Genomic DNA, 22119 nt, shown 5'->3' on the forward strand with positions numbered 1-22119 from the left:
CCCAGACCCAAAGTCACCCCTGGCTCTCCCTCAGGGTCACCCCCTACTCCCACCCAAAAATGACTCTTGCAACTGCTCTATTATGGGGGAAGGGCAGCATACCGAGGCCCTAGGCCACAGTCAAGGACCCTGAGAAGCCATGCTGGGGGCTCCTCCCCTCCCCCACTCAGCCTCCAGAAAGGGGACCCATGGCCACAGCCTAGTATTCAAGGCCTTCACAACCTGAACCCAACCTATGAGAGAGGCAGTGAGCATCCAGGCAGCAGAAAGCTCCCTGGTCTCAGAGTCAAGAGACCTGGGCTCTAGTTTCAAGACCTTCCCACTCAAGGTCACCTTGGGACTGCTCCAGCATATATCTGGTATGGCCTGCCTATGGATATCCATGATCTCCCTCATTAGGATGTAAGCTCTCTGAGGGCAGGGACTACTTTATTCTTGCCTTTGATTCTTCAGTGCTCTAGTGTATGCTTAATCAATCCATTGTTAATTATTAATTATCCATTGATTCCAATCCTAGATCTGCCCATGGCTACAGGAGCAAAGATTTAGAGATGAAAGGGACCTCAGAGGTCATCAGATCTGACCCTCTCAGGTTAGAAAGGAGGAAACTGATGTCCAGAGGGGGAAAGGGTCAAAAGGTCACACAGGTACAAAACAGCAGAAGCAGCCAGGTAGATAGAGCCCTGAAGTCAAGACCTGAGTTTAAATCCAGCCTCAGATACCAAATAACTAGCTGTGTGACCCTGAGGAAGTCATATAACTTTCGTCCGCCTCAGTTTTCTCATCTGAAAAATGAGGTTAATAAAAGCACATAGGTTCTTATGAGGATCAACTGGGATAATATTTGTAAATTGTTTTATAAACCTTAAAATATTATCATTATTATGTGTCTTTAATATATATGCATATACATATATGTATGTATTATGTGCGTCTGTCTGTCTGTCTATCTACCTATTTATCTGTCTGTCTGTCCATCCATCCATCCATCCATCCATCCATCCATCCATCCATCCATCCATCCATCCATCTGCTATTATGGAAAGATTCAAGCCCAGGCTCTTTGACCTCACATCTAGCTGTCTTTCTACTGACCCACAATGCCTCTCTTGTCCACTGGCCCCAGACAGACTGGGGATCCCAGGAGGGCAGGAACCCTTCTTTGTCTCCCATTAAGCGACAAGTACATGCCCGGCCACCCAAGAGGCCCCATAAAGTGCCCGTGATGAAGAGGCCCATTCATTAGCACGCTATCCACTTCACGGCTGCTGAACTTTCTCTGATGCTAACTTGAGTGTTAGCTGGGGACCCAGACACCCATTTCTGACTACACTTAGGGTATCTTAGCTCTGGAACTTTTGAGGTCATCTCATGTCCAATGATCCAGTTTCCAGCGGAGGAAACTGAGGCCTAATCAAGGGTAGCTCCTGGTGTGATAAAGTAGGCAGTGTGTCTTGGTCCTAGGAAGCAATAGAGGCGGCCCCAGCCTGCCTTTATGCACAGGAGTCCCACCTGAGCAGGAGACCTCCCAGGCCCAATCAGAGTAACAAGAATAGAGTCCCTCTCACTTTAGAGGAAGAAACTGAAGCCCAAGATGGGGAGAGGAAAAGGAGAGGTAACAAATATTTATTAAACACTTACTGTATCCAAGGCACTATACTAAGAGCTGTACAAATATTCTCTCGTCTGATTTGGGGGAAAAACTTGACCAAGGTCACACAGGTAGAAAATGGAGGTGCTTGGACATGACCCAGGCCCTCTTTCTTGAGAGACAGACAGCTCTTTCTAGGGCTTTGTTCCAGAAGCCGACAGGTTGGTGGACTTCTGATGGTTTAATGTCTCAGGCCCTGGACCACCTGAGGCCCTTCTGAGAGGGGGATGCCTACAGTTCAAGGCCCATCCCCCCAACTGCCCAGCCCCAAGGATCCCTAGGGTCTGGCCAATGTGAGGTTCTTGACCTTTGGTTCTGGTCAAATGGTTTAACATCAGAAATGGGTGTGATCTCATCCATGGAAATGACCTTTAAAAAGAGGCAGGACTGTGTGCTTGGTTGCTGCACCCTCAGGACTGTGGGACTCTTCCCTCGACCTTCTAGGGGTCTCCCCAGTTAGAGTGGGAGCTCCCTGAGAAGTAAGAGTCCTCACTTTTCTATTTGTACACCCAGCCCTCAGCACAGTGATCTGTACATACTAAACACTTAATAAATGCTCACTCATTCTTTTCATACCCAGGGAGATAACCCCAGTCTCCCAGGCTGAAGGGATCCCCAGGTGTTATAACAGGAGAGACTTCCCGAGATGCCTCAGGGAGGGACCCCATGTGTTGTGATGGGGCCCTCAGAGAGGGACCCCAAGATTACACCAGGGAAATCCCCAGAGAAAGGGCCTTCAGGGTTTAGGACAGGCAGGGTAGACCTTTTCAGAAACAGGCACACCAGGGTTATAAGAGGGACACTACCCCAGAAAGGGCCCAGCTCAGAAATGGAGTCAGGATGGCAGACACGGGCACCCCAGGGCCTGGCAAGGGGAACAGCTTTGCTCCCAGTCTTCTTAGACAAATGAATAGGTAAGAACAAAATTAAATCTTCATTATCGCTGCTTCCTTCCCCTCCATAGGAGCCCACCCTCTGGGGGAGGGGGGCTGCTTGGGGGAGGTGGCTGAGAAGGGAGGAAGGAGTTGCTTCTTTCTAGCCATTAATCATCCAATTAAAATGGAAGAAGGCTGACCAGGGACCTCCTGGGGTGGGAGAGCTGGGAGGGAGGAATAGAGGGAGGGCAAGGGGAGTCAGGGGTCCAAGGCACAGGAACGGGGGTTGCATCCCCCTCTCCCATGGGCCTCGTAAAGTGTCCAATAAAACCTGCAGCTGGAGGAAAGGTGTGGAGCTCACAAAAGCCTGGCTCTCAGCCCAGCCCCAAACTCATGCCTCCTTCCGCCCATGACCTTGGCAAGGTGATGCCAAGAGGCTTTTTAAGAGGAGACCAACACAGCTGTACTCTGTGACCTTTAAAGGGGAAAGGTCAATGTCATCGAGCCGGAGGGGATCTTGAGGCCTTCTGGTCCAACACTCCCCTCCCTGGCTATACAGAGGAGGAAACTGTGTGACCCAGGGAGGGAAAGGGAATTACCCAAGGTCACACAGCTACTAAGTGTCAGAGTCAGGATTTGAACTCAGGTCTTCTGAATCCAGAACGGGCATTCTTTCCATTGCACCAGACTGGATAGCAGAGGCCATCTAGCCCAAGCTTTTCACTTTATAGATGAGTAACTGAGGCCCAGGAAAGGTAAGAGACTTACTAAGGTCACACAGTGTCCAGGCTGAACCTGGGTCCCAGGCTCTGCAGTCAGTGCCTACATAGAGGTAATCATCTTCTATGGAGCTGAGGGATTTGTGGCATGGGAGGGAGGTACTGTCCAGGATGGAGGTGGGCACGGAGAGCTTGGGGGAGGAAAGGAGAAAGAGCCAGAGTCTGTGCTCTCCTGCCTCACCCCTGGCTGGAGGAAGAATGCCCCCAGGCTACGTCCAGCCAGGAGCACACAGGTGGGCAGAGGCGCTCTCCTGCCCTGTGAGGGTCATCTCTAACCCTCTGCCTCAAGTCAAGACCATCCTCACCAGGGGATAAAGGGTCACAGAGACAATTTGGAAAGCTGCTGGCACCCCATCCCCCCTCCTCATCTCTGCCTGCCTTTGAAGCTCAGCCCAGAAACTGGCCCAGTCCATGCTGTCTTCCTCCTCATGCTATCATGTGTGGCTTTTTCTGCTTACATACTGCACCCCTCACTGGAGCAGAAGCTCCTCACAGGCAGGACCTGTTTCACTTCTTGTATCTCCTGTACTTAGTACAGGTCACGAAGAGCCAGACAGGAAAAGTGCCAGGCCTCTCACACAACAGGCAATTAAATAAATTGGTTCATTAAATTGAGAGACATGAGGATATGCCACAGTGGATAGAACGCCAACCTTGAGTTTGAATGCTGCCTAGCCGTGTGACTGTGGGCAAGTCATTTCACTTCTCTGAGACTCAGTTTCCTTATCTGTAAAATGGGTTCAATGGCCCCCAAAAGGCCTCACCCAGCTCTAAACCTGTGATCATATGAGTGATGATTGGAACAGGTCCTCAGATGGCAAATACAGAGTCCATCACTCGGCACCACCCTGGAGCCTTCCCAGCTGGGACTGTGAGAGCCAGGTGTCACTTCCACATTGTGACGAGGCAAAGAAGGAGGACTCCAGTGAAGGCTTGGCCCAGAGCACTGACTATGGAGTCAGAGGACCTGGGTTCAAATCTCACCACTCATGCTTAAATACCTGGGCGTCACCTTGGGCAAGTCACCAAGCTATTCTGAGACTCAGTTTCCTCCTCTGTGAAATGGGGGAGGGGTTAGAATAGGATTCTTCTGAGGAGCCTCCTGTTCTAGATCTGCGATCCTATGATGCTCAGGACAGGAATTCTCCCCCATCTGTACACCATGTATAGATGAAGAAAGAAGTAAGCAAAAATTAAGTGCCTACTATGTGCCAAGGAAATATTATCTCATTTGATCCTCTCACCCCTGGGAGGGTGGTGCTAACACTATCCCCACTTTACAGATGGGGAAACTGAGGCATATAGATTTTTTTTTTGAGGCAGTTGGGGTTTAGTGACTTCTCCAGAGTCATATAGCTAGTAAGCGTCTGAGGTCAGATTTGAATTCAGGTCTTCTTAAGTCCAGGGCTGGTGCTCTATCTACTGAGCCACCTAGCTGCCCCTAAATTATTACTTTTCTTGGGGGGTGGAGAGGGAGAGAGCAATCAGGCTTAAGTGACTTGCCCAGGATCATACAGCTAGTAAGTGTCTGAGTCCAGATTTAAACACAGGTCCTCCTGACTCCAAGGCCGGTGCTCTATCCACCTACTTGCCTCCATATAGAAGTTAAATGACTTGCCCAGGGTCATACACTACCTAGAGTATTTAAAGCTAGATTTGCACTTAGGTCTTCCCAACTGAGTCCAGTGTTCTATCTACCGCACCACCTAGATGCTTCATAAGGTGGGTTAATAGAGCAGGAAAGTCATGGCCCCTGGCCCTGGATCTGGCTCAGTACCCTTGGGTCAGAGGTCGGATTTCTCTACCTAAGGAGCCTGAACCTCGAAGCCCCAGGGACCAGGGAGCAAAGGGGACACCTTGACCCCTTGTGTAACTGCCACCCCTTCTCAGCTCCAAAGCTCACTACCAAGGAGCAGCCAGGCTCTAGCTATAGGATGTCCAGCTGTAGCTGGGCCCGAAGTACACCAGCCAGGACTGGTCTCCGGCCTCCTTTGGCCTCTAAGAAATCTAGATGAGGAAAGGCGGCCGCCTGACCTAGCCCATCCCCTGACCCAGATCCACAGTCCAACACTTCCAGCCCTTGAAGACCTCGAGTGACAGGGAACTCGCTACCTCCTGTGGCAGCCTGTTCCGCTTCCGGACAGGTCTCATCGTGAGCAAGGTTTCCCTGAGATTGAATCTCCCTCTGCTTTGCTGAAATTTCCACCCACTGCTCCAGGTTCTGCCTCCTGGGGGATGAGAGGCACAAGAAGAATCCTTTCTCCCACCTGACAGCCCTGAAGGCAGCCATCTATGGGCTAAGTGCCCCCAGCTCTGCTTCCTTTCCAGCCTCCAGGCCTCCACAGCCCCCAGGATGCAAGCATGCTGCCTCCTCTCAGAAACTGCCAGGGCCTGCTCAGGGCCTGACCCTCTGCTGCAAGGATGCTACCACCTGAGCTAGGCTCCGTGGAGGCTCCCGACCTCACCAAGGGCCCCCAGCACTCATCTCCAGTTATGCCAGTATACTGGAAAGAGCATCGAATTTAGTCTGAAACCATAGCTTTGAACCTGACTGCTTGTGTGTCCTTGGACAAGTAATGATCCTTTTCTTTCCTCATCTGTAAAATGGGAGAGTTGGGCTGGAATCAGAGGGTCTGGGTTCCAATCCTGCCCCTGCCACTTATTATCTGACTTTAGGCAGGTCCCTTAACCTCTGTAGGCCTTTCCTTCCTCTTGGAACATAAGCTCTGTAAGAGTAGGGATTGTTTCATCCACCGCTGTCTTCAGCACTTAGCATGGTGCCCAGCATATAGTAGGGGCTTAATAAATGCATACTCACTGATTCCACAAAATGAGGAAACTGGATTGTAGTCAGAGGATCACAGTTCAAATCCTGCCTCAGACACTAATTATGTGGCCTTGGGCAAAAGATTCAACCTCCTCGGGGTTAAAAAAATGTAAAATGATCACCTGGTGTCAACCGCAAATAGAAACAATATCCTTATTTAGAAAACTACAAATCAACAGTATCTATGTTTGTATTCTATTTTTATTTATTTTGTTAAACATTTCCCAGTTACATTTTGGACAACTGGGTGGCTCAGTGGATAGAGTGCTGGACCTAGAGTCAGGAAGACCCAAGTTCAAATCCAGCCTCGGACACCTACTAGCTGCATGACCCTAGGCAAGTCATTTAACCCTGTTTGCCTCAGTTTCCTCATCTGTAAAATGAGCTGGAGAAGGAAATGGCAAACCATTCCAGTATCTTTGCCAAGAAAACCCCAAATGGGATCATGAAGAGTCAGACATGGCTGAAAATGACTGGAAAACAACAAATGACATTTTGATCTGGTTGGCCCCACTAGAGAGCCTGAGTTTGACATCTCTGGACCGGATGGCTTTCTTGAGGTCCCTTCATGTTCCGAGCCTGTAATCCGAACAGGCCTCATCTCCTCTGTTAAACAAGGAGGATGGATTAGACTTTTGTGGGGTCCCTTCCATGCTCCACCTTTGACTGCTGTGGGGTGACTGGGGTCTGTGAGGATGTTTGGCACTGCCTACATTTAAGCCAACTGACTTGTAGACAAAGCCTTCAGGCGACAAACCCATTCATATAAAAACGAATACAAATGCGTGAGAAAAGTATGGTAGCTGAGACCGGACTTTTTGGTGGCACACTGGACGGAGCATTGAGCTTAAAATCCAGAAGACCTGAGTTCAAATCCAGCCTCAGACCCTGGGCAAGTCACACAACCTCTGTTTGCCTCAGTTTCCTCATCTGTACAATGGAAATAATAACAGCTCCTACTTCCCAGGGTTCTTGTAAGGATCAAATAAGATCATAATAGTAAAGCACATAACGCAGTGTTTGGCACAGAATAAGCATTCTATAAACATCAGCTATTATTATTATTGTATCAAGAACTGGATCATGAAAGTTGCATTGAGAGTCAAACTGATACAACTGTTAAACAAATGTTTTTTAATTTGCCTTGCCTCCCCAGACCTCAGTTTCCCCCTCTGTAAAATGTGTGCAGATGCTCCCTGTGGTCTGGATGTCCTCTGAGGCCCCTTCTAGCTCTCGGGTCCTCTAACAAGATGACCTTTGCCTTCTCTTCTAACTCCCCAGCCCCAGGATCCCCTTATAAACCAGATCCCGGCCCTCTGATGACCCAGGCAACGCATAACCTCTAAACCTGACCCTTTGCGTGCAACGACAGCCATAATAGTAACAGTGCCATTTATATCATGTTTTAAGGTTTGCAAAGCATTTTTACAAATATTGTTTCAGTAAATAGAACACTTGGCTTGGAGTCAGGAAGACTTGAGTTCAAATCCAATCTCAGACACTTCCTAGCTGTGTGATTCTGGGCAAGTCACTTAACCCTGTTTGCCTCAGTTTCCTCAACTATAAAATGGGGATAATGCTAATCGTGTGATCCTAGACAAGTTACTTAAACCTCTGCCTGCCTCAGTTTCCTCATCTGTAAAATGGGGATAATACTAATTGTGTGATCCTAGACAAGTTACTTAAACCTCTGCCTGCCTCAGTTTCCTCATCTGTAAAATGGGGATAATAATAGCCCCTACCTTCCCTGTTTCTTGTGAGTACCAAATGAGACAATATTGGTAGCACAGTGCCTGGCACATTGCAAGGGCTTAATAAATGCTTGTTTCTTTCCTTCCTCACAACAACCCTGGGAAGTAGGTGCCATTCTGACCCTCATTTTGCAAATGAGGAAACTGAGGAAGACAGAGGTTGTGACTTGCCCAGGGTCACATAGCTAGTATGTCTTAGGTCAGGTCTCCCTGACTCCAGGCTCAGCACTCCATACACTGGGGCACCTGGCTTCCTCTAGGATCTTAGCAGGGCACCGATCCCTGGAGCCAGGCTACTAACCCTTCTTCTTGGCTACCAAGTAGCCAAGGTCCTGGGTGGCAGATGTCACAGGGTCACAGCAGACATCTGCCAGCTTCTAGATGATCCTGAGTAACCCAATGCCCATGAAATAATAGCAATGTAAAGCTGGCAAAATCCCTTCCATAGAATTACAATCTGCCTAACGAGCCAGTGAGGCTATTATCACCTCCTTTTTGTTTATTTTTTTAAATTTCTTTAGGCAATTAGGGTTAAGTGACTTGCTCAAGGTCACACAGCTAGTAAGTGTCAAGTGTTTGGTCTGAGGCCTCATTTGAACTCAGGTCCTCCTGACTTCGAGGCCAATGCTCTACCCACTGCACCACCTAGCTGCCCCATCACCTCCTTTTCACAAAAGAGGTGCCAAGACGTTTAGTGATTTTCCCAGGGCCTCACAGCTACTGATTGTAAGTAGCAGGATTTCTTCCTATGTCTCCCTGCCTCTTATGTCAGTGTTCACAGGGTCACTGCTTTCCCAAAGTCTTTAAAGACACTATTTCATCTGGTCTTTGAAACAACCTTGTCAGGCAAGTACTGTGGATAACGCTGTCTCCATTCTAGGTTCAGTGGTGCCAAGAGAGGATCATCAGAAGCCAGATGGGAAATGGTCCAAGGTAGAATTAGAATCCAGGTCTTCCCACCTGCCAGGCTCACCAACACAAGCCTCATAGGATGTGACTAAGGGACCAGAGCACAGGATATACTCAAAATCTCTTCCCCACTCACTCAGAAGAACAGCTTTGCGTAATGCTTCTTTCCATGCCCACCTTCCAGGTTCTCAAAAACTCTCCAGAAAAGCCCAAACCCCACCATGTCCTACTGGGGGCAGGACCTTCTAAAGTAGTACCTTCTCTTCATGATACTGATGTGCACGTCGTCCTCTTGCTTCACATCTGGCCGATGCCCATGGGCTGGGCTGCTCCCATCACTGTCCCCATCACTGGCTGAGAAAATCGAACTCAGCTCTTTCTTTGGGATCCTGGTGGGGGGCAGTGGGATTGTCCTCTTCTCAGCCAGGCGACCCCGGTTCTAGGAGAGAAGTGGAGAGAAGGGTCAAAACTGGCCAATCCGGGATCACTGTCCCCAGGGTCAAAAATTCTAGGGGCCAGGTCATGACCCCATCATTATAGGATGCCTGTGTCCCTTGGGAGAGGAGAGGAGCAAGACCCAGGGGGCCAGGCAGGCATCAGGGCAAGGATACCACTGCTTCCTGTTTTCTGTAATCCCAACCTTCCCTGGCCACTACTCCTCAATAACACAACTTCTTTAAAGGCAGGACCTGTTTTGTGTCTGTATTTCTATCCCTAGAACTTAGCTCAGTCCCTGAACCAGAGTAAGCATTTAAAAGCTTTTCATTCATTCTTAGGGGCAGCTAGGTGGTACAGTGGATAGCACACTGGCCTTGGACTCAAGGGGACTTGAGTTCAAATCTAGCCTTAGACACTTGTGACCCTAGGCAAGTTACTTAACCCCAATTGCCTAAAAAAAATTATTTTTAATTTATTGTTGTGGGATTGTAGAAAAGTTTCCATTAGCCCTCAAAGTCTGTGGTCCCACCATTCTCAAGTGGTGGTAGTAAGTTCAGGATGGAGAATGAAGATCATAATAGGAACAGGGGACAGGAGATTAGCTGAGCTAGCCATTCCAACCTTGAAATGGCCACACCTTGGCTACATCCAGTATAGAAACCTGCCACTGTCCCTCCTCTTTCTCTATATGGATTTTTGTCTTACTCTTTTTTGGTTCCTTTGCAAAAAGCCAATTTTGACTCAACTGAACTAAGGAGGAAAAGGTTTGTTTTCTATACCTTAGTTTGGACAAAGGAGTCAGGGTGCCCCTGGTGGCTCCTTATGGTGGGGGCACCAAGGTTGGATCAGCTTCAGGATCTGGAGAGAGCCCAGGAGACATTGCCCAGGATAACTCTGGCTGCTGAAGCCCCTTCTGGTCTGGGTAATACTCCTTAATTCTGACTCCTCTTTAGTAGCCCTGACACTCAGCACAGTCACTGAATGCAGCTTGGCACAGAGCTAGTTAACTTCTTCCCTTTCTTAGCTCCAGCCTCCTCTTCCTGCAGTCCTGCTCCCTCAACCCCAGTTCTAGGAAATACTCATATCCCTTGATCTTCATGTCCAATCTTAGTTCTGGTTCAAAACTGCCTTCTAAGAAACTCCCTGAGCTCCAAGATGGCTGCCCCCCTCACCCTGCCCAGGGACTTGGGACCTCAAAATCACTTTGATGTCTTTCTAACATCTCCCTGTAAGCTCAGTTCTAGCTCAGACTCAGGAACTAGTCCTGACTCGGGAAGGGGTACAAAAAGAATTCCAGGTTCAATGCTCAGCTGAGCTCAAAACAAAGATCCCCAGACCCTGATTCCTAATAACTTATTTCTCTACTCCTCTGTGACTGAGGAACCCCAATAAAATGTAAGCTCTTGGAGGGTGTGAATTTGTTCTTCTCCATTCCGCCCCCCTGGAGCCCAGCACAGTGCTTGGTGGATATAGGTGTTTACTGAACGCCTAGTACAGATGTTTACTAAGACACGCACCTGTGTCTTGGAGTCAGGGAGATCTGGATATGAATGAATGAATGAATGAATGAATGAATGAATGAATGAATGAATGAATGAGTGAGTGAGTGAGTGAGTAAATAGGCTCTCTGCCCCTGAGCTTTGGTCCTTCCCAGACATCCCCTATACTTATCCCATAGCTTGTTGCTGGGTCTACCTGGAAGTATCTCCCTACTTAAACTCCCAACAAGCCAGCTGGACCCTTACTCAGTACTATTCTGCTTAGTCTCCTTCGGATCAGCTGCCCACTGAGCCCCATTGATGAAAAAGCTCGGGCTTAGCGAGGTTAAGCCGCTTGCTTAAAGTAACTTAGTAAATGTTGAAGCCATGACCCAAACCTAGCACTAGCCGTCTTTCACTAAAGTCTCCTGCTTCTCTTGATCTGGGCCTCAGTCAGGAGCTTTTGCCATCAGTCAACAGGAATCAACAAACATTCATTAAAGTACCTACTACACCCTAGGCATTGCGGGTACACACTATGCTAGGTGCTGGAGATGGAAAGACAGCAGGACCCAGTTCCTCAAGCCCTCAAGCAGTTCATCCCAGCTGGCCCTGTTCCTTGGACTGACCTCTCAGTTCCACAATGAGCCTTTGGAATCACCCTTTGAGACAATGATCCCATTGCTTTAAGACCCCAAAGAGGACAAAGACAGAAATGCATCCTTTAGTCCACGTGGACTAAAATATTGATGGTGGCTTTTTTTTTTTTGTGAGAGCAAAGAACTAGAAACAAAGAACAGGAAAGGGCTGAATATACTGCGGTCTACCATGATATGTACTACTGTAACGTATAAATGTAACGGATGATTACTGAGCTGTAAGAAACAGTGAATATGAGGAATTCAGAGCAGCTTAGGATGATTTATATGAACTGATACAAAGTGAGGTAAGAAGAACCAGAGAAAGTCTAGAAACCATAACTACAATGATGTAAATAGAAAGAAAAAGAAACAACAAAACTGAACACAATGTTATTAGAATCACGGAGCTTGGTCCCAAAGACAAGATGAAACAATGTATCACCCTCCTCTTTTTTTCAGAGGCAGGGCACTGTACGTGTGAAATGCTGCATATACCTTCAGACTCAGATGTGTTGCTTGGTTATGTTAAAATTCTTTCCCTCCCTTTTCTTTCTTCAAGTCTCAGTACATAGTAGGCACTTCATAAATGCTTGTTGATTTGGGAGGAGAGAGAGGAGGCACATTTTTGAAAATAAAGGTGATATAAAAATAAAAGATTGTAATAACAATTTAAAATATTTTTTAAACCCTTTAGAAATCACACCCAAAATAACTGAGGCATGACCATAGATCTCCGTTTTGATGCCAGTCTTCCTCAGAGCCTGTCAGTTTGCCTGGATTCCTGTTCCCAACCTCTTACAGGGACCATAAGGCGGGCTTGTCCCACTTCGACCAGTTCTCTGTGAATCAGGTCCCGACGTTTGTTTTGTTTGACCCCAGAGAACAGAAGAAGCCTAATTTGTCTTCCATGCGCTAACGGTCCTGCGGCAGTAGGGAAGGAGGGAGGGCCATGGAGTTAGCAGATGAGGTACCAGGGAGTAGAGCTGATAGACTCCCTGGCCCAATGCCAGTACACTCCACCCCTGCCCCACCTCTACCCCAAGACAACAGCTGTTAGACCTGGCCACAAAGGAGGGGAGAGCTCGATGGTGAACTGCAGGGCTAATTCCTAAATCTTTTACAAAATGTTTCAAGGATGTGCCATGTAATGTCTAGCACACGTGTGGCTTTTGTGGCATGTGGCATGCATGTGGTTGCTGTGACGCATGTGGCATAGGCCTCAGTTTCCTCAGGGGGATAATAGCAGCATCTAGCTTGTGGGGCCACTTTGAGGATTGAATGACATAATACATGCAAAGAATTCTGCATGTATTAACTTGTCATATGTGTTAGGAATTACTACAATGTTCTCCATCTGATGTGGAGATGTGGTGTGGGGGGGGTTGCAGCACTTATGCGTGGCAGGGTCCCATAAACGTGGAGGGGTGCCATGAACCACCAGGAGAACCCAAATCCAGGGCTGGGTTGCTGTAGGCTCACAGCCCCCTCTCTGCTAGTTACACTGGAAGAAAAGTTATCGATCATTATGTGGCTGGGGGTGGAGGGGGGGCAGTCCCTTTGACTTATTTAATAATGGCTGGCTGGGGCCTCCAAATGCCTAATTCCCTCCCATCTCCTTCAATCACTGCCTTTCCAGCCCCGCCTGGTCTGCCCCCCATGGCCTCGGCCACCAGCCTCCTAGGCCCCAGCTCCAGCTCCCTCATCTCCCGTCACCAGGGCAACGCAGCCCCTCACATCCATCTGGGAGGCGGCAGGAAGGAGAAGGCGGGAGGTTCTGAACCTCAGGGGCGGGGCGGGGGGGGCTCAAGCACTGAGAAAGCCAGGCTGGGCACTGGGAGAGGGAGGGAGGGAGAGAGGGAGAGAGAGAAAAAGAGAGAGAGAGAGAGAGAGAGAGAGAGAGAGAGAGAGAGAGAGAGAGAGAGAGAGAGAGAGAGAGGAAGATAGCACACAGGTAGAGACAGAGAAAGAGAAAAGAGAGGAGAGACAGAGAATGAAAGGAGGAGAGAGAAAGAGACAAAAAGAGAGAGAGACAGAGAAAGAGAGAAACTGAGAGGGGGAGAAAGAAACAGAAATAGAGAAACAGAGAAAGAGAGAAGAAAAGAGAGAAAGATGGAGGAATGGGGGAAGGGGAGGGGGGGAAGATGGCAGAGGGAGAGGAGAGAGACAGCAACAGAGACAGAGACACACAGAGACAGAGAAAAGAGGGGGAAAGAGAGAAAGAGAGATAGAGAGAAGAGAAGAGGGAGGGATGGAGGGAGAAAAGGAGAAGGGACAGATAGCAGAGAGGAAGGAGATAGCAACAGATAGAGAGAGACACACACAGGCAGAGACAGAAAGAGAAAAGGGAGAGGGAAAGAAAGAGAGAGAATGAAAAAGGGGAGAGAGAGATAAAGAGAGAAATTGAGATGGAGAAAGAGAGGAAGGAGAGAAACAGAAATAGACAAAGAGAAAGAGAGAAGAGAAAGGGATAGGACAGAGGGGGAAGGGGGGGAGGGAGAGAGGGAGAGAGAGAGAGAGAGAGAGAGGAGAGAGAGAGAGAGAGGAGAGAGAGAGAGAGAGAGAGAGAAGAGAAGAGCAGGTCGGGCCAGGCTGCTCCCTGAGGGTGCCCAGTTCCCCCCAGCACAGCCTCACTCACAACTGTACACACAAAGGCCTCCCTCCACCCAGCCCAGGCTTCCTGAGCCCCTGACACCTGCCCAGGACCCCACCTCCCAAACAGCAGGAACAACCTGGCCCTCTCTCCACCCCCACCTCTCAGGGAGGGCTGGGCTGACAGCAGGGTCACTGCAGGGGGTGGGGAGCATGTGCTATCTTGCCCACAAGCTCAATGTCACAGTTCTATGTACAGACAACAGTCTCTCACACATAATAAGAGCCTGTATTGAGGTATAAAGACTTACAAAATACCTCATACACAGCATCCCAAGCAATCCTTAACACAGCCCTGGGACATGGGCACAACAGGAGTTATTATCTCCATTTTACAGATGAAGACACAGGCCCTGAAAGTAAAACGACTTGCCCAGGTTCACAGTGCTCCTAAGCACCTGAAGCTGCATCAGAACCCAGGTCTTCCTGAGGCCCACTAACATGGCCTCAAAAGTACCAAGGTACAAATGTACTTAGAATTTCCGCACATCACCACACAGGCACAGAGATACGCCCTGCCCCCCCCCCACACCCCTGCAGCCCCAGCCTCAGACATGTGCACACATACTTACACATACAAGGACACATCGTTCCACATACAGAAAGTCTACTGCTTCACCAGGCTCCACCAAATATACTGGCTTGAGCTGACGGCTCTGGCGCTGTAGAGAATCAAAGTCTCTGGGGAGGAGATGATGCCAAAGGCTGAAGCCTGCCTCCCCCAGTTTATTGTTCTAGCCTTCCTCAGGTCTACACTGACAGTGATAAGTATTGACCTAGACACAGCATGCCAAGTGCCAGCCTCCCTGGCGTTCCCAAATAGAGCCTCTCCATCCTTTAAAAAGCAGCACACATGTGGAAGTCTTTGTGGACCTGGACACCTACCATCCACTCTCCCTCTCCAACTCATAGACCTTTCCTCGCTGGGCTCCACCAGCATCTAAGGCTAACTTGGGATGGAGAGCAGAGGTTAGGGGTGGGGGAGGGACAGAGACACATACATCTTATTTCCAACTGGTTTGATTAAAATGAAGCTTTTTTTTTTTAAAGAGAGCCAGAGAAAAAGAAAAAGAAATGGGGTGGAAATAGATGTGGTCCAGAGGCCTCTACCCTGGCTAAGGCCTGGGCGTGGAGCTCAGAGTCAGCTTAGCCTCTGGGCAATGATGCACTCATACAGGGGAGGGAGGGGAGACTGACAGCCAAGCCTGAGCCCAGACATCTGCATCCTCTCCCCCACCTCCCCTTGGTGGAACAAGTGGAGGACGGGTGGGCGGGCAGGCGGATGGAGATGAGATGACGGGTAATTTCCATGCAGCTCATTAATTACCAGCAGAGGGGGTCCCTCTGGGCAACAGGGATGGCAAGTATAGCCATGTCTGCTGCTGGGGGGCAGGGGGAGGCTGATGATCCCTCGATCTACCAGAGTAGGGTGGGGCAGGGGGAGATTCCAACAGAGCCTCCAACCCAGGTCCTCTGGCCCCTGGCATGCAACTAATATCACCCATTCCAGGTGCTCAGGTGAGACAGCTGTTTAACAGCACAAAGGAGGAAACTGAGGCGTCCCTGGCTCTCAACCCAGACAACCCTCGTCTCATTCTTTCCATGCTCTACACAGCCTAACACAACTTCTAGATGTGCACCATGGATGTGCTTATCCTCAGGATCTGGGAAGTCTGGGGCATATCTCTATGTTGCAATGGAGAGCACTGTGTTTGGAGCACGAGGGCCTGGGTTCGAATTCTACCTTTGATTTTTATTACCTGCCTGACCCCAAGCAAGTCCTCTATGAAAAGACTAGATGGTTGGACCAGATGGCTTCTAGGATCCCAGCTCCAGTTACATGCAAGCACATAAACACGTGCGTGTTTCCATGTGTGGTGGGGACAGATTCACTGTGCAGTCCTTGTCCTGGTTAGGGTCCAGTGGCTTAGATGCTACCAGGCTCCAGTAGGGCTGGCAGCAAGAAGGGAGGTCCGGCCCCTGAAAGCTAGCACCTGGCCCTCAGCATGGCAGCAATCTCAGGCTTCAGAGCAGTCCCCCAGGGCACAGGCCAGGACTAAGGGTCATTCTTCCTGAGACTGGCCAAAGGCAGGAAAGCAGGCTGGGAGCCAGGGAGCCTGGGGCTTGCCTCAGCTCCATTGCTGATGCAGGAGCACAGGATTTGGAGCAGAAAGGGATCCTGGAAAACACTAAGTCCAACCCTCTGCAGCTTATACAAGAGGAAAATGAGACCCAGAGAGCAGACAGGATCTGTCTAAGGTCACAGAGTGAAAGAGATTTGAATCCATGTCCCTTACTACTGAATCCAATTCCCACAATGCCACTGGCATCTATGACCTGGGATGAGGGCCAGGTTGGGGAGGGGGGGAGATTCCTGCTCCTTTCTGTGCCTCAGAGTTACCTTCTGAGAATGGGGAGAGGAAACCCCATCTGGGTGTCAAGAAAAGTCAGGAAGGTGAATCAGACTTTCGAATCGGCAGGTCTGTGGTAGAGGCAGTGGGGCCCTTGTGTTGAGGTTCAGAGTCACAAGGGGGAGGGGCGCGAGGATCCCCTCAAGCTCCCCAGAGAATCTCCCCACAGGGTTGGAAGGAGATTTGATTTCACATTTTACACTGAAATGGAGGTGGGGGGAACCTCACTGGGGAAGCGGGGGAAGGGGAGTGTAGGGAAAAACTGGGGTTCCCCCCACCCCAACAGGAAACGTGGGTGGGGAGCTCCCAGGAGGCCCTAGTGCAGCTGCACTGAGAGGGGAGGAGGGCCCAAAAGGGAAGAAAAGAGAGGCCCCCTGACCCTAACTGACTCTGGCCAAAGCACCCCCCCAGCCCCAAATCAAACTGCCTCAGAAACCTAGTGCACAATCCACAGGAGAAAAGACATCTTCAAATATGACAAGCCTGCGTAAGAACGGTCAGTGTCTGTGGATGTGTCTGCTCTGTTGTTACACCTGTTCAAGTGTCTATCATTCATCAATCTATCATTTCTCAGCTGCCTCACCCCCACTCATCACAGGGAGAAACTATCTGTCCTGACCCCATTCAGGTCAAATGACTTTCCAAGGTCACCCTGGGATGATGCTTACTCCCCATCTGACCTTGGGGAAGGCAATGCACTTCCCCAGATCTCAATTTGCTCATCTGTAAAATGAGCAGATGGCTGGACCCGATGGCCTTAGAGGGGCATCCCAGCTCTAGAGCTATGATCCCACAGCACCTTCCCAGCTCACACAGGTCTACTAGGTGACCACACCCTTGGCCTCATGTACCCACACTCGGTTTCTGCCAGGAGCCAGGAGCCAGGATCCTGGACTCCATGCCTTTTCACTGGTCTTGTTCACGGGCAAGGAGCAGGGCAGCTTAAGCTCACATGCCATAGAGACACCCAGGGGTCCTGCTTTCTCCCAACACAAATGCCCAGGCCAGGCACCCTATCCTCACTCATCATGGATGCACAGGGTTACACCATAGACATCCAGGTGGGGGAGGTATTGCCCTCCTATGGAACAGATGCCCAGGCCTGAGGCACTGCTGTTCCATGGCACTGTCCTCATGCACAATGGACACCACTGAGTCATATGCTAAGGACCCTGCAGCATAGATCAGTCCTACCACACACATCATGCATGTCGAGGCGCCCTGCCCCCAAAAGTCACTGATGACTGTCATACTCCACAATGCCCACAGCAGGGGCACATGCCCTGGAATACCAAGGCTAGGGTCACTGCCCTCAAATGCCATGGATTCTTGGGAGCTCTGCCCTCACATACCCAGACAGGAGGTTCTGACCTGATAGTAACTGACGCCTGAAGCCCTTCCCTCACAGCTCAAAGATGCACAGGTCAGGGGCACACACCCTCAATGGATGAGCAGGCTAGGGCCTCTGTCCTCAAATGCCGTGAATTCCTGGGGGTGCTCTCCCAGTTTACGGATGCCCAGAGTGGGAACGTATCCCTTACTCACACATCACTGTCCTCAAACAACCGCCCCATTCTCCCAGTAGCCCTCTGGAAACAGAAGGAAACAGGCTAGCTGTCTGGCTGGACAGCTGTGTCCTGGATCTGGGCCCCAGAGACTGAGCAAAGTCTGGAGACAGTGCCCTCCTGGCACTGCTGGCTTAACCAGCTACCAAAGACCCCCCCCCCGTAAGCCTGAGGACCTCCTGGGGGGACCGCCATCAAACTGTGACATCATTTCTGGGGCTGCTGGGCTGCTGTCTCCTCCCCCTCCCCCTAGTATCTCAGCTTCAAAGAGAAAGCCACTTGCCTGCTGTGTGACTTTGACCCATTCTTTTCGGTGCTGTGAGTCTGACTTATTTTCCCCACGTCTAAGATGGGCAGGGGCAGAGGAGTGGAGATAGACTAGCAGATCTCGAATCTCCTTCTATCTCTGAGTTCTAAGAAGACTCGAACCCTCTGAATTTTTAGGCCTTGTGCTTCCTGGTTGAAAAGGCTTCCTAGGACTGAGCTTCCTTCTCTATCCAGAGACACAAGTAGAAAAAGCCATGGATTTGGTGACAGAGCACCTGGGTTTGAATCTGCTTACTAATGTAACTTCGTGACCTTGGACAAGTGAGTTAACCTCTCTGGGCCTGTTTTCTCCTTTACAAATGAGAGTAGGATGAGAAGGTCTCTAAGGTACCTGCCATCTCTAGGTCTCTGATCCAAGGATCTCTGAGCTCCCAATCCAGATGTCACCAAGAAAGGCAAGGCTGTGTGAGAAAAGAGGCGAAATCCCCGTTTGTCCCCAGAATCTTACCACTGGCGAGGAAATTCGACACCCGGGGCAGTCACAGATGGGAGGATGAACCTGCAAGATGCCTTTGGACATAAGGGTCTTCAAACTTTTCCCTGAATGCAAGCAAGAGAGAGAGGAAAAAGGAGAGAAGGAAGGTGAGACTAGGAGGCAGGAATAAGCAAGCCTAGTGCACACTTAGAGCAGGGGAGGCTACCAACCCGAAACACATGGGGGCCTAAACTGAACCAGATAAACCCTTGCTAGAACCTCATCCCAGCCTGGGGAGCCAGGCAGCTGCTACTAATGTGGCTCACATGTACCTTGCAAACGTGGCAGAGACTGACAGACACACATACATAAGGCATGGCCCACTAACCATCCACAGATGCGCACCCACACAAAGCCTGCGTGCACACACACATGCTCCAAGTGAGGCCCGGGTGTTCACAGATGTGCAAATACAGATGCAGGCAGGCACTCGGAGCATACACATATATCCAGAGGCACACACGGTATATAAGCTGTGAACGTGCCCAGATGCACCCCCACCGAGCAGCCGGGGCACAGACCACACAAGCATGCTTAGACCCACAAGATGGAAAGCCTGCACACTCAGACCTCCTGTGCCTGGCACAGACCACACACACACACACACACACACACACACACACACACACACACACTCCACAGACCCACACCTTGCATTCTAGGCGCACAGACCGCAAAGACCACCCCCTGGTCTTCCCCCATCCAACCCCCTGCACCCACACATCTCTCCCGGCCACCCCCCTACACCCATGCGCAGGCATACAGGACACAGATACAGACCCTCCCTTGTACCTCAGGCCAACTTTTTGGCTAGAATTAGGCGGCTCCGCCTCGCCCCAGTCGGCTGGGGGGGGGCCTGCCCCACCCCCTACTCCTGGCCCGAAGCACAGACCCCAGGGTTGGCCGCCCCAGAGCTAGTGTGGTGCCGAGCCCGCCCTCTCCACCCTGCCCCGCCCTAGCCGCGCGCAGATTCGGCAGGAGACTGCTGAAACCTAAGCCCGCAGCGCACCCGCCCGCCTGCCTTCCGTCCGCTAACGCACAGCGGCTTCCCAGCGGGGCTTCCCGGGGAAACCCAGGAGGCCAGCCCGCGGGCAGCTAGGATGGCAGGAGGTGGGAGAGGACTGCAGCGAGGCGGCTCCCGCCCCCCCCCGCCCCGGCCCCTGCGGGCTCCAGCCCGGGGCTGCCCCTCCCGCCTGCTCAGCTAATGAGCTGTCAAGCCTGCCGCCCCCAGCGCCCCGCCGGCTCCTCCACCGCCTCCGCCTCCGCGCAGCCCTCCGGGGGCTGTCCGTTCCTGTCTCTCCAAGGGGATGGGGGGGCGGTTCCGCCACTCTGCTCCCCATCCCCCGGTCCTAGTGCTGAGCGGCACCCCCTTCCCCGTTCTGTAGAATGCCTCCCTCCACCCAGCAGCTCCCTGGAGCTGCTCCACCATAGCCCCCCTCCAACTTTCTAACTCAGCTTCGACCCCCAGAGCCCGCACTCACTGGGCTGACTGGATATGTGACAGGCCAGCCTCCCTGCCCTCCTCCCTCCCAAAATAGGCGCGCTCTGGCCCGCTCCCTAGGCTGTCTCGGCCGCGGCTCCCCGGCTTGGGTTCTGGCCGCCCACACTATGCTCCGGGAAACCCCGCGCGCTCTCACAAGCCACCGCCCCCCCCTCCTCCCCGCCCCGGCTCTCCCAGCTGCTGCCGCCTGTCCCCTCCCCGCAGCGCGCTCACACACACACACACACACACACACACACACACACACACACACACACACACACACACACACACACACACACACACATATATGAACACAAGCGCACTATCTCATCCACACATACACAGAGAAACAAACAAATGGACAGACTGTCTCACAAACACGTACACAGTCTCACTCCCAGGCGCGCAGGCACACAAACCCCCACAGGAACCCCCCTCCCACAAAAGCGCACACACTTATATACACATACAAACAGTCCCACAGACCACTGCCTCTCTCAAACATACTTCCAGTCCTGGAGACAGACTGGCACACACATTTCCAGGCACACAGGCCTCCCCCTGTCACATCCCCAGGCCCACAGACCCCCAAACACACAGCCCATCCCTTCCCTCCAGACCCCAAAAGCTGAGGCTGAAGTGATTTCTCAAAGCCCTCACTGTCCCTCTCCCTGCCTAAGCCCATAGTTCTCTCAAAGTTTGGGGGGGTGGGGGTAGGAAGAGAAGGGAACCTCAAAGATTGGGGGAGATGTCGGTCCTTCCGCCTGCATCCTTCGCCCTCGGCCCACCCTAGTGCCTGGCAGGAATGGGTTGTGCGAGTGTAGATGTGAAATGTGCATGTCTGGGGTGGGGAGGGTGCATACCAGGCTTGGGGGTGGGGGTTCGGCAGCGCCCCCTTGGGGCCAGGCCGGGCCTCGGGCCTCCGCAGGGCCAAGGTCAGGGCGCCCCCTTTGGGCCGGGCGAGGGAGGCGGCAGAGGGGTCCCCCAGTCCCCCGCGTGCTGGAGAGAGCCCGGTGCGTTCCAAAGGGTCCCAGAGCGGGGACGTACCTTTGTGGCGGATGCTCCGCTTCCAGTCCTTGGCTGTCTCGCGGCCGCTGACGAACTGGAACTCGTTGGGGGTGAGCCACTCGCCGCGGTAGCGGATGGAGGGGCCCTTGCTCCCCTGGCAAAGCTTATGCACATAGAGCAGCGCTCGGTTGTCACCGCACTCCACCTCTATGCACGGCTCGCCGTGGTCCAGGAAGGGCTGGAAGTCGGGTGCTGCAGAGAAGCGCTCCAGCGCCAGCTCGTCCGGGGGCAGCGGCAGCGGCCGGTGCGCCCGGGGCAGGCTCAGGTAGGCGCGCGGGGGTGGAGGTGGAGGTGGGGCGGCGGGGGCGGGGCGGGGGCGGCGGCGGCGGGGAGCGAAGAGAGGCTCGTAGCCCCGCGGGGGTGGGCCCGTCAGGGGCACAGGCACCGGGATGGGGATAGCGGCGGCGGCGGCCAGCGGCGCCAGGTAGTCGGGCAGCGCGTCCAGCGGCTGGTTGAAGGCGGCCAGGGCCATCTCCTCCCTGGCCGAGAGCTCCTTTTTGACGGCCGGCATGGTGCCGAGGCTGCACCCGGGCGCAGCCTCGGGCTCCGAGCGATCAACTTGTCTGCCTCCTTCTCCTCCCGGTCTTCCTCCTCCTCTCCTCCTCCTCCTCCACCTCCTCCTCCTCCCCTCCTCCTCCTCCTCCTCCTCCTCCTCCTCCTCCTCCTCCTCCTCCTCCTCCTCCTCCTCCTCCTCCTCCTCCTCCTCCCGGTCTTCCTCCTCCTCCTCCTCTCCCCTCTACTGCTACTGCTGCTGCTGCTGCTGCTGTTTCGAGCTCCGGCTGGAGTTGGGCT

At 51.9% G+C, this 22119-nt stretch overlaps 1 protein-coding gene across 4 annotated transcripts in view; it reads right to left on the reverse strand.

Annotated features, from left to right (window-relative positions):
• Positions 1-21907, reverse strand: part of SAMD11 (sterile alpha motif domain containing 11) — a 45266-nt gene extending 23359 nt beyond the window's left edge. Inside the window, exons 1-3 of one of the 4 annotated variants that reach the window (XM_020976884.2) lie at positions 21307-21907; positions 18750-18841; positions 9050-9231 (exon numbers count right to left, since the gene is read on the reverse strand). In XM_020976884.2, the coding sequence (XP_020832543.2) occupies positions 9050-9231; positions 18750-18841; positions 21307-21838 (806 nt within the window). In that variant the 5' untranslated portion in view covers positions 21839-21907. Of the gene's footprint in view, positions 1-9049; positions 9232-18749; positions 18842-19568; positions 19696-20257; positions 20382-20990; positions 21086-21306 lie in introns of those variants that run through there. The other 3 variants (XM_020976898.2, XM_020976891.2, XM_020976903.2) reach the window with 3 other exon arrangements.
• Between the last annotated feature and the right edge of the window lie 212 nt (positions 21908-22119).

The sequence above is a fragment of the Phascolarctos cinereus genome, unplaced genomic scaffold, assembly GCF_003287225.1.
Source record: "Phascolarctos cinereus isolate Bilbo 61053 unplaced genomic scaffold, phaCin_HiC Scaffold_726;HRSCAF=1367, whole genome shotgun sequence".
Lineage (NCBI taxonomy): Eukaryota > Metazoa > Chordata > Mammalia > Diprotodontia > Phascolarctidae > Phascolarctos > Phascolarctos cinereus.